Source organism: Lichenostomus cassidix, chromosome 7, assembly GCF_008360975.1.
Source record: "Lichenostomus cassidix isolate B80296 chromosome 7, HeHo_3.0, whole genome shotgun sequence".
NCBI lineage: Eukaryota > Metazoa > Chordata > Aves > Passeriformes > Meliphagidae > Lichenostomus > Lichenostomus cassidix.
In genome coordinates, this window is record NC_139488.1 from 9,378,604 (window position 1) to 9,400,228 (window position 21,625).

At 40.2% G+C, this 21,625-nt stretch overlaps 1 protein-coding gene across 10 annotated transcripts in view; it reads left to right on the forward strand.

Annotated features, from left to right (window-relative positions):
- The window catches only part of SLC39A10 (solute carrier family 39 member 10), a 56,037-nt gene that overhangs the window by 11,681 nt on the left and 22,731 nt on the right, over window positions 1–21,625 (forward strand). Inside the window, exons 1-3 of one of the 10 annotated variants that reach the window (XM_085066057.1) lie at window positions 6,926–6,992; window positions 8,223–8,373; window positions 10,097–10,131. The exons of 2 other annotated variants lie outside the window; for them this stretch is intronic. In XM_085066057.1, the coding sequence (XP_084922183.1) occupies window positions 10,099–10,131 (33 nt within the window). In that variant the 5' untranslated portion in view covers window positions 6,926–6,992; window positions 8,223–8,373; window positions 10,097–10,098. Of the gene's footprint in view, window positions 1–6,447; window positions 6,563–6,857; window positions 6,993–7,225; window positions 7,374–8,218; window positions 8,374–10,096; window positions 10,132–21,625 lie in introns of those variants that run through there. 7 more of the 10 variants (XM_085066056.1, XM_085066058.1, XM_085066064.1 and 4 more) reach the window with 7 other exon arrangements.

The window sequence follows — 21,625 nt, forward strand, 5'->3', positions numbered from 1 at the left end:
GTTTACAGAAAGAGGTATCAAGTGAGGTTGCTAAGTTATGCAGATCACAAATAGTTACGAAACAGGCCTCTCCATTTCTCTGTTCTCTTCCCAGTTCTATTGTGCAACATCCCCATGGCCTGTCTCTCCATGTAATTTCACTGATACTCACCTCTGCTTTTTACATCTCTTGTCACTTAGACCATATTAAGGTGTCCCCGTGATTCATATTTTTGGATATCAACTATTGTTTACTCCCTTCTTCACAGCTCTTTATGCTTAAATTCATATTCCTTCTTGTGTCATTAAAACCAAAAATTACCATGCAACTGTGCAAAGGATCTTGTGGCAGCAACATAGAAAATTAAGCTGCAACACCTAATAGTACTGTCAGATGGTTGTACTTAAAGGTTTGGAAATCAGGGTGTTTCCCAATGCCATTCACACTCTTCCTGGTGTCTCCTTATTTATTTTCTCTAGAAATTATGAAATACAGGTGTAAATATTGCAAACATAAATTATGGGGAAAAGTTATCCAACTTAAAGTGCATGCCAGCATTTCAAAGTGAAGGTCATGTAGTTTTCATGGCACCCTGAAAGCCAGCATCCTACTGATCCCTTCAGCTCCCAGTTATGAATTCTCAGGCATGGATGCATAAACACAGCTGACCTTAAGTTATTTCTTTCACTAAACTGTGGGCCAGCCATTGATAATTTTGATTTTGAGAGCCTTTCTGTTGATTTTAGATTTTGCTACTAGTACAGTTTATTTAAAGAAAAGCAAACAAAACACCCATTTCACACTTTGCTTTATTTCTGCAAACAAATCCTTTATTTTCCCAGCCAGTGCATGTTCTTGTCACACATCTTCTCTGTAGGTATCTCTGAGGTTTTGGATCTGTGCTGAAGACAGGATGAGCTGTATGACATCCCTGCCCATTCATTCAAGCCTATATTTGCTTACCTCTCCACTTCCAAAATTTCACAGATGAGCAATGGTCCTGAGGCACCCAAAAGAGGTAGCCAGGAGCCTAAGGATGTCTTGGCTTCCTGATTCTTCCTGCTGATAATGGAGGAATTGCAGGAGTTCAAAATTTGTCACTTCCACTTCCATGTGTAAGAGAGGTGAAAGAAATTGGGAACTTCACCCAAGCTGCCTACTAAAATCCAGCTTTAGATGAGCTATGATTACTCAGCTAAGTCTAGGTCATATATAAAAAATGCCAATTCACCAAATTAGTGGTTAAAATTTGACAGGGATTGACAAAAAAAATGCTGACCTTTGTTTTCTTATTTTAAGCTCCTCACTGATTCCTTCAAATAATACCAGGGACAGTCTAATTAAATTTTTCCATTCTGTTTGAGAAGAGGGTGTAAAACAAATTCCTCAGCTTGTAAAGAGATTACATGAAAGTCAATATTTTCTCTTTGGTCAGGTGGGTCAGTTTTGGAATCAGTCATTTGCTTTTATAAGTGAAAGCCTTTAGAGGAATTTCTACCCCACCCAACCAGCTAGCACAGCTTTGTTTAATGTTTCGAACCCTGCCTGGCTCCAGCAGATAATATCCATATTTATTGATACAGAGCTCTTCTGGGAATATGACCGTAAATTCTTTGTGCTCCACAATCTCACCCCGGCCATGTGCTGCAAGAAGCAGCTGACTGGCCTTTCCCTCCCACCACATCCTTTGGTATGAAGATGATATCTCTCTGCAACCACTGCCTACAGAAAAGATGCCACAAGCAAACAGGTGTTTTCAGCAGGCAGGAAGGAAGGGAGAAAAATAAATAAACCTGAGTCTGCAAGAGAGGAAGAAAGCTGTGGCACACTGTCCTCACTTTCTAATATCTTCCACACTGAATTTTATCCCGGCCCTGCAACCAGCAAATCCTGCCTAGTTCAGATCCAGCAAAAGGGCTTTTGACTGCTTTAGAGAGCAGGACTAGAAAGTTACGTTTAAAACAAATAATAACAAAACAGAGGGAGAGTCACTTAACAAAGTAAAATTTGCCAGCAAGTTTTCCTGTGGATAAGTATACTAGTGTTTGCTAGCTTTGTAAAATTAGCCAAAGCTCTACAAGTCATTTTGGCTTTTTCCCAAATTGCAGACAAACCTTTGAGGGCACCAAAGACTTCAGTTGCTGCTGCAGCATCACACCCTTCTGCTTAGGTCCTTTAATGTTTATGTAACCTTAACTCTAGAGTCATTGAAAAAAGGTTTATATTTTTTCTAAAAATGTCAGTCCATATTTAAAAACAAACAGAAAAGCCCAGCCCTTCCCCACAAAGAGACCAATTCAAAAACTTCTAAAAGATCTTTAAAACCTGTATCTTGTTTTGGCATGTTAAAAAATAAAAAAATCCTAGATTTCTGTTTGACCTGACTTCCTCTTGGTACTCACACTAGTACCATATTTAAAATTATGCACAAGGTATCATTGACCTTGATACTTTTGCTTCAAAACCTACACAAATGCCCACACATGTCTCTACATATTGTAAGAGAAGTGTAAGAATGGTTTTTAAAAACAAAACAAAAAAGCTCAGATGTACTTCCCTTTTTCCCCCATCTTATGAGTAAAATAACTTTCAAACTATACTTATTAGTTCTTGCAAAACTAGCCAGATCTACTTTGATTTACCATTGAAATTCACACAGTTGAAACCAATTAGTGCTAATTAAAGAAACCTGCCAAGCAAAGGCTTAAATGAGAGCACCCAGTTTGGTAAAAAGGTGAAAAAAAAAAAAGCATATATAGTCTCTACTAAAAATGCCATTTTTAAATACAGCCTTGGAGTTAAATAAAGTTGGGCTTTAAATTTGCTGCAAACAAACCAAGTAGTCCTGAGGCAGTGAAATCCCCCAGAGGACATCACTGCCTATTTCCAAACACAAGCTTTAATCACAGAATCTCTACCTGCTTGTTTAAGTTCCCCTTGATGCTTAAATACTTCCCTTCTGTCCTTGCCATAAGCAAAGTCTCTGCTACTTCAGCACCAATCTCAGTGCCTGGGAATGAGCACATCTCAAACTGCCAAGCAGTGAAAGTATAAGGAAATGTGTACAGCACAACGAACCAGAGATGTTTATACAGAATCTACAGCAGTAAATTCCAAGCAGAAGAGACAATTGTCAACAGGTCATATTTGAGATACAGAGTAGGAAATTATGATTTCCATATGATTTCCCTGATATCTCAGTTCAGCAGCTCTTGTCAGTGTACTTCTGAGCAAGCTTCCAGTAGCAAAGCTCTTTTACTCCTGAGGAATTGGGTAAAATCCCTCTGCTTGGCAAGTCTGCACTGACAACAGCTGTGCCCTGTTAGCCATTCTCTCCCAACAACAATTCTGCCACTGAATTTCTCTAGCAAACTGAATAATACTTGTTGGTCATTGTCACATAAGAAATGGCATTTCTGACTTTGTTTCAGGCTCTCAGTATGAATGAAAGGCAGGGACAGAAATTAGAAAAAATATTTTCAAGAACAGGACAGAAAATATGTATGTAACATGTGCCACAAATCCAGCTATGCTGGCATTCAAACTGCCTTAAGTTCTGATTAAATCTTGGACAAGGTGATTTAAAATAAAAGGAGGAAGTTGATGTTTCAAGCCATTATCTTGGCTTTTTTGAGAGACATCTAGATTTCAAAAGTAAGAAAATTAAGTTGGGTTCTTCATCCAAAAAAGCCTAATTTGCCAGAGGGGTACAAAACCTCATTTTGGCAACAAGTAGTGACATTTTTCTCCCACATATATAACGAGATTTGTGTACACCTTCAGCTACTAGCTTTCTAAATGAATTTCTCCTGGTTAAAATATTTTTCAGTATTATTGTTCTTGATCTCCAAGGAATACTCACACAACTCTTGCTTCTGTTTACAGTCAGAGAAAGTATCAGGATGTAAGACCTAAATCTGTGTGCAGAATCACTAACTGGGTAGCTTTGGGGTTTGGTTGGGTTTTTTGTATTGGTTTTTTTCACAGTTTGTCTAAACAAACTACTTTTGTATACATATATAGGTCAGCTTTCTACCCCCTGACATGCAATTGGGTTGTTGCAAAGGGAGACTAAAAATCAGTGTGTGAGATCTGTCAAACTACCTCAAATCTCCCACATCTATCTCCTCTCTAGGCCTGCATCCCACAGCTGAAGGTGTCAGGGCACTGGGAAGAGGTTATTACATTGTCCTGGAGCTGGAGATGTGCTCCTAGACAAGTCCTGCTGGAAGCTACAATCTGCTCTTGCAGCATGATATCCCAAGTCCTTCTGTATTACTTGAGATACATATATATGTGTGTTCCCTTCCTGCAGCCCAACATACGAGCATGTACTGTGCCGTGTTACTCAGCAAGGAAGTGCCCTGTGAGAGGAGAGGGAAAAACCAAACCAGTTCTGTCCTACAAGCATGGTAACATATTCTTTTTGAAGCTTGAAAAGTCAGTCTGGGTCGGTTGCATACATTTGTATTTTCTCAAGCTCTCAGCATTCTTGCAGTGCTGGCTGCCCTGCTCTGCGGCACCAGCTTCCCTGCAGCACAGAAAGCTGCTCCATGGGCTGTACAGGGGAACACACTCCTCAGCTTTTTTTCATGGTGAATGCCTGATCTAATAATTTTGGGTTGGTTTTCTGAACCTCTGTTATAGAGTCCTACTTTCTTTTCTTCAATAACTGATGCGCAGGCAGCTCTTTTACTAAAACATAAAGTTAAAAGCACACAGAAGAAAGCCCAAATGCAAGATACAATGTACAACCATGGGGAGAATATTCTAGATTCAAGCACGCTTTTCAATGTATCAGGAGAAAGCCAGGAGCAGACTGATTGGAAGGTTCTAACCTTACTAACTACAAATGAGACTCATTTGTTAGCAGGCAAGGATACTCAGAGTGCTGGCAGGTCTGCTAATGGCCCCTTCTGGATTTAAAATGAACAGATACATGTTAGAGTGGGGAACAGCTGGAGGGGAGGAGAACCCACTAGCACATAGATCTATTTACTGGCACACCCTGGCTGGGTTTCTAGAAAGTAGCTGTGTATGTCATTTTATTAGAGTTCTTCATTTTTTTAAGGAGATTTTACATTATTTGAGTTTTATTCAGAAAAGCTAACAAACCCCATACGCTACATTTTATTACTGAGTACAATTCCCTCTGAATAAACTTTATTTCTAGAACAAACAGCAATACAAATCAGTCACATCTAGTGATCAGCAGTGGGTATTGTGTTAGATGTCTAATAACCAATGTCATATTCAGATCTGTATTTTATTTACTGTGATAAAATTCTGAGAGATAATGGACCTGCTCCAAGGCAAAAATTGTTCAAATCAATGTACAAATGATCTGGTGCAATAGTTTGGTATATAACTTCACAATCACTTTATAACAGTCCCTAAAACTTGATGTAAGCTACTGACTTTGGACTAGCATGGTTTGTATTCTAGTGATGCCTTTGGTAAGACATGGAAAAAATGAGGGAGGGATTGTGGGTTTAAATAAATACTAAAGAGAGAAAAATATGTTGGAGATAGGAAATCAGAAATTCTGTCCCTAAGACATGAACATGATGGGAAAGATTCAGCATCACATACCAAAAAATTGGTGTAGTGTAACACACATAATTGATGTGGTTTTAGGTCATTTGAGAGATCTACACGTCTTTGTCTGTTTGCTAGAGTATCTGTACTAGAATGAACATTTATCATATCTAGAAAAGTTTACTCTAGTTTTCTCTGGCACTGTGACTTCAGTTTAATGCTTACGTGGTTTTTGGACTCTTACAGATAACAACTTTCTTTTGGTTGCTAAACAAATACAAGTAATCCTTTACGTGTCACCAAGCAAAAAAATCATAACTTTGGGAGGCTTTTGGGGTGGATAACTATGGGGTATGGCTTGGACTAGGACAGGATTCAATTCTGGCTCTGCCAGGCCAGACTTTAGGTAGTACCGGTGTAAATGATCCAGTTTAACAAATGAACAGTTTTAGAAAGAATTCAGTTAGTTCAACTCAGTAATATTAAGAGTCTAAAAGAAAAATGTGTGCTTCCTTAACAAATAGAGGGAAGCTTGGTTTGCTTCTAGAATGAAGCCTGCTATGGAAACACTAGTTATTTTTGGAGGAAAACGTCGTGAAAATTGTATACAAATTTCTCTGAGAGAAAAATGAAACCGCCTAAAACTAATCTGAAACCTTCCTATAACTGCACTTCAGCCTTTGAACGTGTTTTCTATAAATAACCATTACAAAACATGTTGGTCTGTTCCAAAATATGATTTGTTGTGCAAGACTCCACTATATTGTAGGTCTTACGTTATGAACCAAAATGTCCTCTGATCCTCGGCGTTGAGCTAGCGAGGGTTTTGATTTACATAAGGTTTGGTTCGGGGGCTTTATTTAGCTGTCTAGCTGTTGTCTAGGAATGAAATGTATCGTGACGAGGGGCTCCACCTCGTAATGGGGAGACATTTATCGCCCGAACAGGCTTTGGTGGCATGAGCAAGCCTGACAGGAGTTGGTGCAGTTCAATAAACGGGGGGTTCATACGCGTCTCGGCCTCGCAAGGTACCTCGATAGGAAGGTACGAAACGCTCCGTGGTGGCTGTCGGAGCCTCTCGGCAGGAGGCTGCAGAGGCGGCAGCTCAGCCCCGGCCCCGGGGGCCCGGCTTCCCGGAGCGGCCCGAGCTGGTCTTCCCCGGCCGGGACCCTGCCGGCGGCCGCGCTCCCGCGGGGCTCCCTCCAGCGCTGCCCGGGCCCCGCGGCCATAGCCGGGCCGTGCGCGGAGCAGCCGCAGCGAGGGGCGGGCGGGCAGGGCCGCTACGCCACTTTCGTAGCGCTGGAGGAAATGGCTGCGCATTGGGCAGCGCGGGCTGCGGGGCCGCGTGTGCAGGGCGAGCGCGGCGTAGCCGGGTCTGTGAATAGCGCCGGCGGAGCGGCAGGAGGAGGAGGAGGAGGCGCCGCGGCGGTTTGGTACCGAGCGGAGAGGGAGATGCACACGGCACTCGAGTGAGGTAGCTATAAAACCCCATTTGTTTACATGCCCTCCCCCACAGCCGCCCGGCGCTGCGGAGCGGGTGGCGGCCGGCCCGGGCCGCGGCGGGGCGGGGGGGCGGCGGTGCGGGCTCGGAGCCGCAGCGGGGACCGAGCGGCGGTAGCGGACACCAGCTCGCCCGCGATGCGGAGCGGCGAGAGGGGCGCGCGGCGGCGCGGCCGCCTCATCACGTGGCGGCGGGGCCCGGGGCCGCGGGGTGGGCGCGAAGGGCCGGGGGGCGGCGGGCAGGGGGGCCGCGCCCGGGCTACCCCCGAGGCGGCCGAGCACGAGGCGCCGCCGCGGCCCTGGCGCATCCCCCCACCCCCTTTCTTCCTCCGCTCGTGAGGCGACCATGCGGCAGGTAAATCCTCTCCGCCCCCGCTCCCGGAACGGCGGCCGGGGACGTGGCGGCGGGGCCGCGGCCGCCCCGGCTGCTCGGGCGGAGAGAGAAAGGGGGGCGGCAGGCTGCGGCGGGGGTCGGGGGCCGCGGCGGGTTGGAGCCGCACGGAGCTGCCCGGCGCCCGCTGTCCCACTTCCCTCGCACCCTTCCTGCTCGGAGCGCGGTTTCGGGCGCGCCCTGCCCTGCCGAGCTCGCTCGCTCGCTGTCGCTGCGGCCACGTGGAGGCCGCGGGTGCGGGGGAAGGTGCCGGCCGTGCCCGCCCGGCGTGGGCGCTGCGGGCTGTGCGGAGCGGGAGCGGCCGTGCGGGGGCCGCCAAGGAGCCCCGCAGCACTTCGCCGTACGTGGGGCAGTACCGTGGCGGCGGGTGATGAGAAAGCCACGGCGTTAAACCTTGCAGGGCTTGGAGTTGGGATTTAGCGTTAACAACTGGGGAAAGAGCGCTCGGGCGGTAACCTGCACGTAACCTTAGACAGGGGTGAGGGAGGAACGGTCAGGAGGCTTTGTCGCTGTACTACCCGGACACAGAAGGGATGAGCGAAAAGCATTGATTTCCTGTTCCCAACCATTTCTGCTGCCTATGCTGCATCCTTTGGAAATACACACTTAATGTTGAAACTGCGGAATAAAATTGCTCTTTAAAATCTCTCTCTATCTTTGTCGTTTTTGGGCCTCTCTGTAGAAGTGTTCATGCCCGCTAGCTTTTAAAAACTGAGCAAGAGTTGTCTGGATAGAAATACTTCTGGTTTCTAGCACTCTTAACGCTGTATGTCTGTAAGTAGCAACCATAACGTGTTTTTTTTATTAAGGTAGGATCTTGTACCGTAACACCAAGGGAAGCTGTGATAACCTCAAGCCTGAAACAGAACTGAGAAATGCACACTGGAAGACCTGGTTAGTTATCAGACGAGCGGAAGCAGTTGACATCTAGTTAACAAAAGTAATTCCTGGCATGTTCCAGCGGGTATGTTCTTGTATCCCTTTGGTAGAAGTAACTGACACAGTGCCATAAAAATAGAAAACTCTTTCTATATTGAAGAGGTATCATATGAGGTTTTATAAATTTGATTTTAACAGAGAATGCACTCTGATTTGCTTCACTAAATAACGTGTTTTGCTTTAGATGTGTAGGGAAATAGGAATTCGGTGTAGACTGGACTGAGGCATGGTATGCAACTCCAAAGTGAGAGACTCGGTTGCTTTATAGGCATGATAATGTAAGAAAGCGATGTGGAAAAGCTCTGTGGTTCCCAAGAACGTCGACCCTTGTCACTATAGACTTTACCAGCTAAATTTCTGTTCTAAAATAATGGTTAAAGTACAATTGGTGTGGTGCCCTGCAGCATTTTTATTTTAAACTGCTTTTAACTCATACTTTTGAGGAAAGCAGTATGCAGCCATGCAGTCTATTTCTAAAGAATAGGGTCTGGATACATAGATTGTGAATTCATTGTGTGTGTTTGATGAGATTGATGGTGGCTGTTCCATGTGGGCATTACGTTAGTGTCCATGGGTGGTGTGTAGGGATTATACACTGTTTCCAATCTGGAATAGGCGACATGACTGGAGATTCTGGCTATGTAAAAAAACTTGTCCAAAACAATGAGGTTTGTTTCAATTAATATTTGTGTAGATTTTTGTGCTTTCCAGGTTGGCTTAAATAAAAAGCTAAGGTACTAAGTTTGCAGCATATATCCAGTCAGTGATAAAATATGTGATTACAGCAGAGTTGTGATTTAAAGTTATTCAACTATGCTCCCAGACGGATGTTTTTCCCGTTGCAAGAAAATAATGAAATTGGATCATCAGGGTAATTTAGAGGCATTCTAGAAAGTTTACTTGATGTGAAAAAGTGCATGCTGACCTTCATTACTTTGACTTCCACATGAGAGCTAAATCTGTACATACAGTAAAATTAATATATCAAACTTGGCGTAGGTTTCCATCGTGGTTTTCACTAAGTCAAGCAACTGTAATTTACTCTTTCTGTTCATGATGCATTTGTTTGCAAAGCAATGGTCGATTCAAGTATAAAGGGACTTTTTAAGTGGTGCCCAGATCACCAGATCACATGGACTTCAAGTTTGTGTGTATATATCCCAAAGGAAGTGTGTTTGGACTTGTTTGCCTTAGCTGTCCAGTTTCAATGTTGTTTGATCATGATTGTGCCTATTGTAAAGCCTTATTCCTGTCCCTGTCACAGTTTTTACAGAAGTGGAAGTTTGTTTTGAATGTATGATGGGCACCTGATAAATCAGTGGTAAAGTAAATCAATTTGAGAACATTTGTGTGTTTTCATCTGATGGAATTGCTGATTAAAACTGCACAATCTACTTAAAAGCTTAACTCCATGAAAGTTTTTCTGTGGGTTATGATTTGGTCCTTCACTGTAGTGAAACTTGGTGGAAGGATGGTGGCATCTGTACAAACCATTGCACATTAGGAGGGATGGACAGACATAACTGCATGTGTCAACAATGAAAATGATACCAGAACAAGAAAATCTCACTCCATTTTCTTCTCAGTTCAACAATCAACTGTCAGAACACTTGCTAGTTCATAGCATGCTATTTTGTAGCGTGTTTTCAGAATTGCCAAATATATCTTGACTTTTTGTAACACATTTTAAAATGTCAGTAGAAGTTTCAGAGCAGGAGAGTTTAATGGCAGTTCTTTTCCTTGGGCAGGTATGCTTTTCACAGGATTGAGCTTCAGGTGTAGGGTGAGTTCTATGAATACTCAGAATTTATGCCTTTCGGGAAGCAATTTGTATTCTAATGTGAAGAAAATCAGTATATATATCAGTATAACTTCCTGGTTTTCTGTGGGAGTCTAACTTAATTTAGAGAGCAATTATTTAAAACAATTTTATCATAGGAAAAGTATCATCTTTGGGGGTGGGCTACTGAAGTTATCTTAAATGAAACTAGTAACTTTATCTTGCTGATAAAAGCCTGAAGTAACACTTGATGCAGAAAGAATTTAAACTGTTCTTAGGTCATTTGTTAATTACAGCTGAGTTGTTGTTTGAAGTACACCTAATAAGGTCTGGTAAGGAAATTAGACAAAGCTAATAAAACCATTTTTTTCCTAAATTTCAAAAACTGATTAAAATGCTGGAAACCATGTCCTGCCACGATGTAACCTCCTAGAGAGAAAGGTATGTGCTGCGTCAGGCCACCTATTCATAGTGTTTTAAGTGCTGTTGAATCAATGCCATTCCTGCAGGCTTCTTGGATGTAATAAAAATCTGAGGAGTAAAGAAGTTAAAAAACACTTACTTGGAGTCACTTCTGTTTTGCTAGTTACTTCTTGTGATAATCCAAAGTCTGTACAGGTTTTAATACCCAAAAAGCTGGAAAGCAGCATTAAAGACTTGGAAGATGATGGTTTGCTGATGTCAGTCTCAAAAGCTTATGAGAAGAAGGGATGTTGGAGTACCATGTAGGGTGTTGTACCTATGCTGGGGGCATGATTCATTACACTGGAAATGTTCTCATCCTCTATCACTTCATGCTGCCTCATCTTCTCTCTTTCCATTTCCTGGCTGTTTTTTCCATTGCTGCAGAGGAGGAATGACTCAGCTGTTGTCTTTTCTCTCTCAGCTGTCAGTGACCCAGGAGCTTCATTCTCATCTGGCTGTTGCCTTTTCTGCAGCCACATGAAGTTTGCTATAGAAACTTGCCCCTCTTTTTGTTCTGTGTTAGCAGTCACAAGTCAGTATTAAACCAAGTAGCATGTCTATACAAAATGTGGAGTATTAACAGGAGGAGCTCTATAGACAGAGAGTTTCTGGACTGTTAACAGCTACAGAAAATTGTATTTTATAAGTATTCGATTTGGTGCTTAAGTGATAAAGACACACAGTTCTGAAGTCACTAAACCAATCTAGATTTGAGACAAAAGTCTGCATAATTCTGGAAGTTGACGTGTAACTGATCGTGTCTGAAAGTCATCAGCCTGAATTGTTGTTTAGATTAGATAAAATGCATATGTGAGAGAAAATGCTCTTCAGGTTAAGAATGTATGAAAGATGTTTTATGCAGAATGTGCATGAAATTGTAAATATAATCAACAGAGAATTTGTGCAGTGTTTCTGCTTGTAGGTTACAAATGCTTTCAAAATAGTTTCCAGTCAGAGTTCCTAGTAAAGACCACTATAATACAACATGAATTCCTGACAGGTGTTGTCATGCAGTTCATACATAGAGATAGAGATTTCAAGATTACCTGACTTGCACCACATTCATAAATTGCTCTTTAGGGTGATGATTATTAATGAACAAAAATAATACCTTGAATTCTGAAAGATAACTGTAAATGAGAAATTATTTACAGCTGTAGATAATACAGAAATTATCTACAGGTGATTTGATATCTATAAATAGTTCCTCTTTAACCAAGCTAATGGCTGATAATAGCATGCAGCTATACTGAGATTGGAGTATCAAAGGGGAAAAAAAGGAAAAATATATGTCATCTTCAAGGTAGTCTCAGTAGACATTGCTCAACGTGATTCTTGATGCGGAATTTTTTTTTCAGTAATATCTTGGTTAATATTGATTTGCATTTTAAATAGGACTTAGTAGCACTGCATCCCATATAGAATTGTTCATGATAGCCGAATGTCATTTGTACATAGCTGGAAGTTGAGTTCAATTCATCTTGCAAAATAACTGATAATGCCACAAGTGAGTGTTCCTGCAAGGGGGAGTAGTAAGGCAGGTGTGCTTCATAGTCCTGCTTTGGCACTGAAGGCACTGCTTGTACCTGTACTGCATGTACAGAGCAGTCCAGAAAAGCTGCTTTACTATCAGCTGGAAAATTGGACTCTGTGTTTCACACGATGGTTACATTACTTCTCTGCAATTTCTGCAATCCATTCCTGTCAAGGAAGACCTCTTTTCATCAGGCTCCACTACCTTGATAAGTACTCCCATTCCATGAAATTCAAAGAGTATCATGTAGGCCATATATATTGTCTGGTTCTCTTTGCAGAATGTAGAAGCACATTTTTGTGCTGACTGAACATCAGTCTATAAAAGACAGTATCTCAGCCTAAAAGTACATTTACAAATTGTACTAGCATACATTAAAACTTAAGAAATGCTACCCTGCTGCTGTCCAAGTAGTGTGCTCACCTTGCAATACTGTTTTTATGCTAAATATAAAATACTCCCATTTATTTGATGTCTGATACAATACATAAACAGGATAGATTTCCGTCCTTTGCTGTTCTGAACTATGTTTTGAGGCAGTTGTCCAACAGAGGCATTGCATTATATTAACAGGGTCCACTTGCTCTCAGACCATACATTCAGTAAATAAATACACAGTTGTTGAAGCAGGATGTATATACAAAATTTAGCGTTTCATTGTAGTTTGCCCATAGCTAGCTGTTTTTTCGCTGAGTTGCTGTCTTTGTACTGCAGATAAGAAAATGACTTCTGTAAAGTGTGTAGTCAATGCATCTGTGTCTTGCACAGTGTGGTACAGAATCCCATTTTCGGTAGCTTTAGGCAAAAATTCTTATGCTGCCTTTTGCTACCTCTGTATGTTCAGTAGTAGGGAGAGAAATGTGAGGGGTTAGTGCTGCTTCCTAAAAGGACAGATGAAGATGAGATGCTTTAATAAGAATGCAGCAAGTATAGCAAATTATTATTTTGTTTTCCTTGTATCAAACTTTATGGTTCAAATCAGTTGCAGTAAAGAGTTACACTGGGTGATATAAAATACTTCCACAGTGTTTGAAGTCCATACTTTGCCTTGTATTGTATTGTTGCTGAGTTCTTGAAACTAATAAAATTGAAAAAGGCAGATTGTCACTTATTTGTGGAAAATTCTGAGAGTTTCTATAAATAAATTAATTTACTGTAATTGTCTCTATAACTGTAGTTTGTTAACAGTAAATTGGCAAAGACAAAGGATTAATTATGTTTTATAAACAAAATATTCTTTAAGTGAAACATCTAGAGGAGTACATTGTTCTTCACATAACAGGAATGTGTATTAACAATGGGAAAACCCCACATTTTTTGCTGAATATTTGCCCATATCCTATGAAATGTGTCATACAGTAGTTCCTTGTATTCAATCAGGCAGTGGTTGAATAATAGTGAAGTACCAAAATGATGCCTCACATGCTCTGCAGTTTTTTATTCTGTACGTGCAGTTATGGTTTGCTTCAGTTTTACTTCCCTTAACAATAAGCAATGCCAGACCCTTAATACTTCTGCCTCACATATTATCAGTAATATACTTCCTAAACAATACATGTACACTGTAGAAATACATGTAGTTTAATCAGAAATTTATAAACCAGCTCATCAAACAGGAAATTTTTTTTTGTATTTTCACTTACTGTGCTTTGCTTCGAGGATACAGTTATGTTGGTCAAAGATTACATATATTGTTAGCCATGCCAACTTTCAAAAAAAAAAAAAAAAAGTTTTTCTATTGTAGTGATCTAAAAATAAGAGCAAAGCCTCTGATTGTCTTAGCAGCACACAAATGTTTAGATCTCTTCAGTTGTGACTAACTGGAATCAAAAGTTTTTCTGTTCTCAAGATTAAACTCTCATGCTGTGTATGTGATATTTAAAACTGAGCTAATTTTTCATGTTCAAATAAGTTTAGGGGTGCAGATGGACTGTAGCAGTCTTAATTCTTAACTGGTTCTTGCAGTAGATTTTAATTTTGCTGATCTGTATCAGTTTGGCTTCTGTCAGTTCATCCTGATGGTTTAAACCATCTTCTACCACAAGTCTGTTTTGTAGTCTGTTCGTTACACACACAATTTGAAATACAGTAGTTTTAATTGGCTTGATTTTGTAGAAAAACATGCAACCCTGATCACATAATGCTTTTACTTTGGGTAGTTGTAATATGCAAAGAGCATAAAATCTCTTTCTCTGAGAAACTTGATAACCCATAATTTCAGTGGTAGACTGCCAAACCATTTCTGTTCATCAGAAAGACCTGCAAATATTTAGCATCTGCCATTGTAGAATGTGCCTCTTGATTAGTCAGGATAATCTTGTTCTTCCAGATTTCTGTTTGTTTGAGATACACTTGCTGATCATATGTGCTTAAAGGTTAGAGACAGAAAGCAGCATATTTAATTATTCTTTTTTGAACTGTTTTTTGTACCACAGTGTAGCAGTAGGAACAATTTCAAATTTTAATCCTGGGAAAATCAGAACTTGGTTCATTTGCGGCTTAACTAAAGTTGTGAGGTTTCATGTAAATGTATCAAAGTAGCAGGTTCCTGATAGAAAGTGTCCTTCCTTTACAGAAATGGGCTATGGAAATTACCTAGAGTCATAAGAACTAACAGAGTTATGTAAAATAAAGCAAGCCCCAATAGCAAGGGAAAAAAATAATGAAGGTGAAAGATGTCAGTGATCCACAGAGTGATACAGGAAACATTAATGTCCTGGGATCCCACTGAGAAGGGTGGTGACCACAATAATATTGAACCAAATCAGCAGCTAGCCCAGAAAATCATTGTAATTTAAACTATAATGAAAGGAAAAAGGTCATGGTTATACTCAAGCAAAACTTATAGAGGCACATCCATATTCGAGAGGTACTGGAAGAAGTATGTACCAAAGCATGGTTACTGTAAAAGGCAGGAACTGATGATGGATCAACTGATAAAGCTACATGGCACAGTCTGGGTCACATAATCTCCTGCAATGTCATTTTAGAAAAACTGTGAGTGTAGCCTCACTTTCCATAATATCTGTCCTTGCATGCCTGTGTTGCTGTTAGAATGTACTTGCACTTGCAGGGTGATGGATACAGGGAAGTACATATAGGAATGGTATTTTTAAGCTGGCAGTTGTAGCCCATCAGTATTCCTAATGTGATTGCTGAAAAGCCATCTTGTTAAAGAAAAGCATTTTAAATTAAAGCTTTAAGGATTGTGCTTCGTTGCCCCTTTTCTGTCTCTAGTCTTGCACTAAGTAATATTGGTTATTAAACACTATATTTTCATTATTTCACCTCAAACTTATGTGCCTTCCAACTTGTCTTAATACCTTGCTAAGAAAAGTTTATAGTTTGTGATTTTTTAAGCCAGTCAGTATTTGTATCAGTTTGAACAGTTGCCTCAATCACTGCACAAACTTGTAATGAGTAGCCATGCAGATGTTTCAGAATAATCTTGGTTAAAATAAATGATAGCTGGGAAATGGCGTGACCTCTGTTGAGGCCTCTCTTGGAATGTGGTGCAAATTACACATGTTGGTTCAGCTGGGCATTTTCTTGGTGGATTTGCCTGTTGAAATATGTGCAGCTATTTTATGTCCTATGTCAGAATGGCTAAGCGTTACTTCAGAATCTGCTAAGGTGTCTCCACAAACCCCTTTGTCTCCCACAATTACTGAACAAAGACATATTTGGGAGCCCCCTAATTGAAGATGTCAGTGGTTCCATTAGCTGCCTGCTGTCTAAGGGTAGTTCTGAGTAGTTCTCCTGGGTTGTTCTCTTGACTGAGTAGCTTTGCTAAGAATAAGTGGAATGGCTTGTTGATGGAGCACTTTAGAAAAGTCTGTGATGGTGGTTCATTAACTAAATCTCTTCTTTAAAAATACTATTTGATTCAATGGTATATGTTGCCAAGTAAATTTGAAACCTCTGCATTCTAGAAATGGCCTTCACAGTCAGTCAGGCACTAAATTGGCATAGCACATGTAAGGAAAGAATGCTTTAGTCTCATGTTTCAATGGACTTCCATAATTGACAGCTTTTTTAAATTTATTTTTCTGTTTTCTTAAAGTGAGAGAAGTCATCGGCCTAATAGCATGCATGTATAATTCCTTTTGGATTGTGGCTGGATGGGGGTGTCATTATGATGGTGTAGGTATTAAACACTCATCAAAGGCATGCCTTTAATGCCTTCTAACATACCACAGGTATTGCAATGTAGTGCAAGGATGACATTGACAGTGGTGTAAGTTATAAGAACATTAAAGTACTGCAACAGGTTTTAACACTTTATTAGAAATACTGTTATATTCTGTTTTGAAGGGGAAGTTGGAGAAAGTATTCTCAAGTGGCTTTCAATAGGAAATATGTCCACTGTGGTTTTTCAAAGTCATTTTACTGCATTTTGAGGTGGCCAGTTGTTTTATTTCTGCTCTGTCTAAATACTCTATTAGACTGCAGCTCAACCTGATCAGTAACTGGTATTCCCACCTAAAGCTGCGTGGCTCTTTTTTTGTGTGGACTGTGGTTGGTGTTTGTGCAGCTGCACAGGGAGCCAGATAGGAAAAGTAATCTGTCTTGAAAATAATCTTTTTTTTTTCTTTTTCTAGGCTGTTTTTCAGCAGAATCTAGTTGTACAGCTGCACAGTGAACAGATCAGCAAACAAATGTGCTGGTATCCAAAAATGGTTTTGTGGGAATGGGAACAAGAGAGTGAAGCAGTGGGGGAGGGCAGGACTGCTGCCTGAAGTGTAACACCATCTTAAAATATTTACTGAACTTCAGCCATGGTTCTAACCAAAACATTTGCTTACTTTCAGTGGAAAAATGAAATATTAAAATGCAGGTGTAACTGGTTCATCTTTTCAAGTATTTCATTCTTACAAGCACTGGTTGGTATCTTAATAGGACCTAATTGAACAGTAGAATATTGGCACAAAAGCAAATTAGCTCTGTTATAAATTCTGTGCATTAATAGGTGTTTCATGGACCACATCCAGTTTATATATGAAAGACTGCAATTTAATTCTAGGTGAGCAGAACTAGTACTTACAGAACTTCCAACTATTCTGAAATTTTTATGTTCTTTTGAGCTGTGAGGAGGATCCTGTACTCAGCAGTTTCTTACAAATAGCTGGCCCTTTGAAAAAGGCTGTCCAGCTTTTTTACGTTCAACATAAATGCTCCTTTCTGGATAACTGAGCTGGTAGGTTGCTACTGTATTAGTTCAAGATCATTTTATTATGCTTGGGACTTGGCATTTCAAATACTTTACAGTTCAGATTTTTAAGAAGTATTCATGGTGTGTTCAGTTATGCAGAAATGCTTTCTGTACTGTTTAAGTCTTATCTGGTATTAACTTAGCAAATAGGGCTTGGATCAATTAGTCAGTGGTTTGTTCTTACAAAGTGCCCCTCCTACTGGGCTGTAGGTTTTCAAATGAATGAGTTTTACTGAAATCCACAAACCAGTTTCACTGAAATTGAAGAGGGAAGAAAATACAGGAGATGGGTGAGAACTAAAGTTAGAAATGGTTAATTTTAACTTTTTTGATCTGTAGCATGTTTTCCAGTTTGTATATGCAGAAGCAAATGTCAGCTTAAGACTGGTAAAACCAGGTTATTATTTAGTTAAAATGTTTTTATGGCTTTCTTAAAATTTTTCAGTTAAAACAATATATTAATTTCACATTACCTTTTTAAAAAATAATTTACCTTAAAAATGTGTGCTAGATTAGTAGGATTTAATATTCTAGTGTTTGTTAAAAATGTGGAGTAGCTTCATTTGGATTTTCAGATTCCAGCCTTTTTTTTGAACCAAACATTTGTATGAAGTATTGCACAATTTGGGATGGGGGGAAGCTGCATACATCTCTCCTGTATGTACATTGGAGTGAATACCTGCAATATAGAAAATAAGTGAAATTCTTAGGAATTGTAAGAAAAACTACCTTTATGTAGTCAATAACTTTATTTCAAGAATTATTTCTCCTTTTAAGAAATTGGCATTTCTCATAGGGCTGTTACTCTGAGAAGTTCCTGATAGAAATTAATTCCATAAGTGCTGAACTTCTCACTGCCTCACAGAGAGGATGCCTTAGTTTGGTAAGAATATTACTTTGGCTTTACTCTTTTAACACCTTTTGTCTTTCTGGGTTCACTCTTGCCTTAGCTGAAGCATGTGTTTGGTGTGGAGCTTGTAGTTACCCATGAAGTCTTGCTAAGGTATTTTATTTCCCTGTGGCACTCAAGCTGATTTTTTTGTAGATGAGCAGAACATTCTTCAGAGAAGACAAGGATAAGAAACAACAAGGGAGAGAAACTGAAATTACTTGGGAAGGAGCGTGGGAAGGGGAGAAATCAGTGCATTTATATTACAAATATTTCAGGTTATTAAAAATGTTGGGAACAGGCATGAAAAAGGGTTGGGGGGAATAAAATTGGGCACTTAAAATATTCTAGTCAGCATAGTATACTAAAAAAAAAAGCTGTAGTATGTGGGCTGCAAATGCTGGAATAACAGATGTGGCTTTCATTTGAGTTTGAATTTTGTATGACCACATTATTTGAATCCAAGTTTGTTGTTTTAAGTAAAGCCTAACTCTTGAACTAGTTTTTTCTTGAGCTAGTCTCAGTGAAGCAGTTGGTGATAAATAAACAAACATGTCCCCCCAAATCATGTTCATATTCTAGGCTTTAAGGCATAAAGGGCTATGTAATAACAGTTGAAACAATAAGCACTATGGATGAATTTCAGAAATCCAAGGGAAATTGAAAGAAAAAAATTTTAAAAGAAGCAAGACCAAACCCAACTGTGATCACAGGTGCCTTTGCTTAAATAGCTGAAACACCCTAGGCAGAGAGAGGTTTGCACAGAGATGTGGTGACTTTTCCATGCAGAGAAGGTAACTCTGTGCTGAGGTGCTGCTCAGGAGGTTTGACCTCAAGCCTCTCTGTGAGTGGATGTTCAATCAGTTCTGCACTTGCTGGGAATGCTCTCTTGCACTGCTGCATGGGGAGGGCATGGGGTGCACTGGGCAGCACCATCTGCCTTTCTGAAATGCCCACGGGTGGGACACACTTCACCTTTCTCCCTGCAAGTGTACACATTCTAATTTTGGAGCTTGGCTGTGGGTGGGGTTGTGGCACTGCCGGGGCTGTCAGGAAGGCCTGCATTTGTTGCACTCAGGGAGATGTAGCAGGTGCTGCTATTTGCAGCCCTGCCCTTTACTGGTGCTGTAGTTCCATACCAACCCACAGCTTGGAGATGTTTTCCCTCCTGTCTGGATTCCCTGCCCTGGATTAGGTCCCTGCCCAACAGGAGCTGTGGAGGGGAGGAGGGGAGGCAGCAGGGAATCAAACGAGTGAACAGAATTAGGCAAAGGCTGACAGCAGTAATAGGCAGAATCTTTTTCAACTTTGGTGTAGTCTTGTCCTCAGGCTGCTCTTGAATATTCTCCTCCAGGGATTTGAGTGTCTTAATGTTCCTATAATGAGATCAGCTATATACAATTTTGTGCCACTGAAGTGTATAGAACTTGGACTTCAGCTTTCCAGTATTATACACATATGAGTACTGCCTGACAGGTTAAACATGACAGCTATTTACTACTGCCTAGAGAATAATCAAACATGTTTAAAAAGAGAGAAATAATTAACTCTTTCTGGTTGTTCTTTTTGAAACGTTATTATGGGTACATTTGTTTTTAAGCATCTGTTCTGTTATAAGAATTGCAATAGAAGATACAGAATATTATACAACAGAAGATTAAAAATACTGTGCTAGGGTAATTGCTATTTTAACTGAAAGCAGACAAATAATTTATTTTGAAATTGGTCTGATATTGCTGAGCTCTTGTTTTTCAGCAAAGAATCATGATCATAGGTTACAAACTATTTTAACCATTAGGGCTTGGAGAAAAGGTACCATTCAAAGCTGAACACCACAATTAGGGATGCATGACTAAAGTTTCCAAGTAATGTATTAGTAGTATTGTATGAGACAGTCACATGGAAAAGATCATGAGGTTGTGAAAAGGATTATAAGCATGCTTTAGTCATGAATTTCCTGGTAGAGATATTTTAGTCTGGATTGTGCTTGTTTAAATGAGAATAATTTGACTTTGCTTGTTCTTGTTGTATTACTATTATGTGGAAAAAGGGGAGAAAAGGTGTCTTACCTACACAAGTAGTATTCTTTGAGTAACTAAATTTTACTTAAACTTGCAATGCTGTTTTCAGTACTGAGAAGCTGTAGTTAAAAAGATGCTTGAATAGTTTGCTGGAGGATTACAATATACTGCATGTACTTACTCAACCACATACAAGTTCATCTTTCTCCCAGGGCTTTCATTGGTCTTGAGTGTACCTGAATGGTTTAGTCCAGATCCTGAACCTGCTCTTCACGTTAAGTAGCATTCAACATTATAAATCCTCAGTTGATGCAAACAGACATATTCCTACAGAAACGTGGAGCTCTCCTGATCTGTCACCACTCATACTCCTGATTGCTAACAGAGTGTTTCTGCTTCCTGGCATGTCCTGTAAGGCAGAGCGCAGGTTCTCAGCCTTGTGAGACAGAGCAGTTGGCCTTTATTTAAAGCTGTTTCCAGGCACTCACACAGTCTGAGGATTGCCTCAGTCCAGTGACTCTTGGGTACCAAGATTTGCAACTGGTTTTGTTCTACTCCACCAGTATCAACACTTTACTGTCTCCTCAAAGGAAAAGGGAAAAAGCTTTTGGGAGGTGCTTTGAGGTGTTTTTGATGATTCTATACCAACCCCAGGGTTGTATTTATAAGAACATTTAAGGATGCCTTCAAGAGAACCTGTGAATGAAAAACACTATGTGAAAATAATACCTCAGTAAATTTTGGGGATGAACTTATCATACTGAACTACTTGAAAAAGTTTGTTACAGCCCTTAAATCAGTAACTGGAATGTAGGAGATTGAACTGGAGACAAACCACAGTCATTCCAGACTGGTGACTGAACAGTTGTTTATAAAAATAAGCCACTAATGTACAATGAGTTGCCATTGACCTGTCTGATGTCCGTGGAATCAATTTTGATGCAGAAGCCTCCATTTGACGGATGTTTTTCTGGTCGTATATTTTTTAATGGGACAGTATTGCAAAAGAGAGTTCTGCTTTTTTAAAAAAAACATTGTGTTTGAAGCGCCAGTGAAAAGTGAATTTTCATATTTTGGATTTGTAGAGCTTAACAGTAGAAAGATTTTTCTTGTATTCTGTGTTGACACATTTATTTGCTATATCAGGTCATTAGAAGGCAACTCTTTCCTTTTCTCTGTTATGAGTATAGGAGCTTCCAACAGATTTTGTGTGCGTGTGTGTGTGTGTGCAATAATGTGGTTCCAAGTGAATAAGCACAGAACAGCAAGCTGGTATTTTTGGAAACTAAGATGGACTTTAAATATTTGTGGTTTGCTGCAGAGCACTTTTCCTGGCCGATTTCACAAAGCACGTTTTAGTGAGCAGCTGTGGGAGG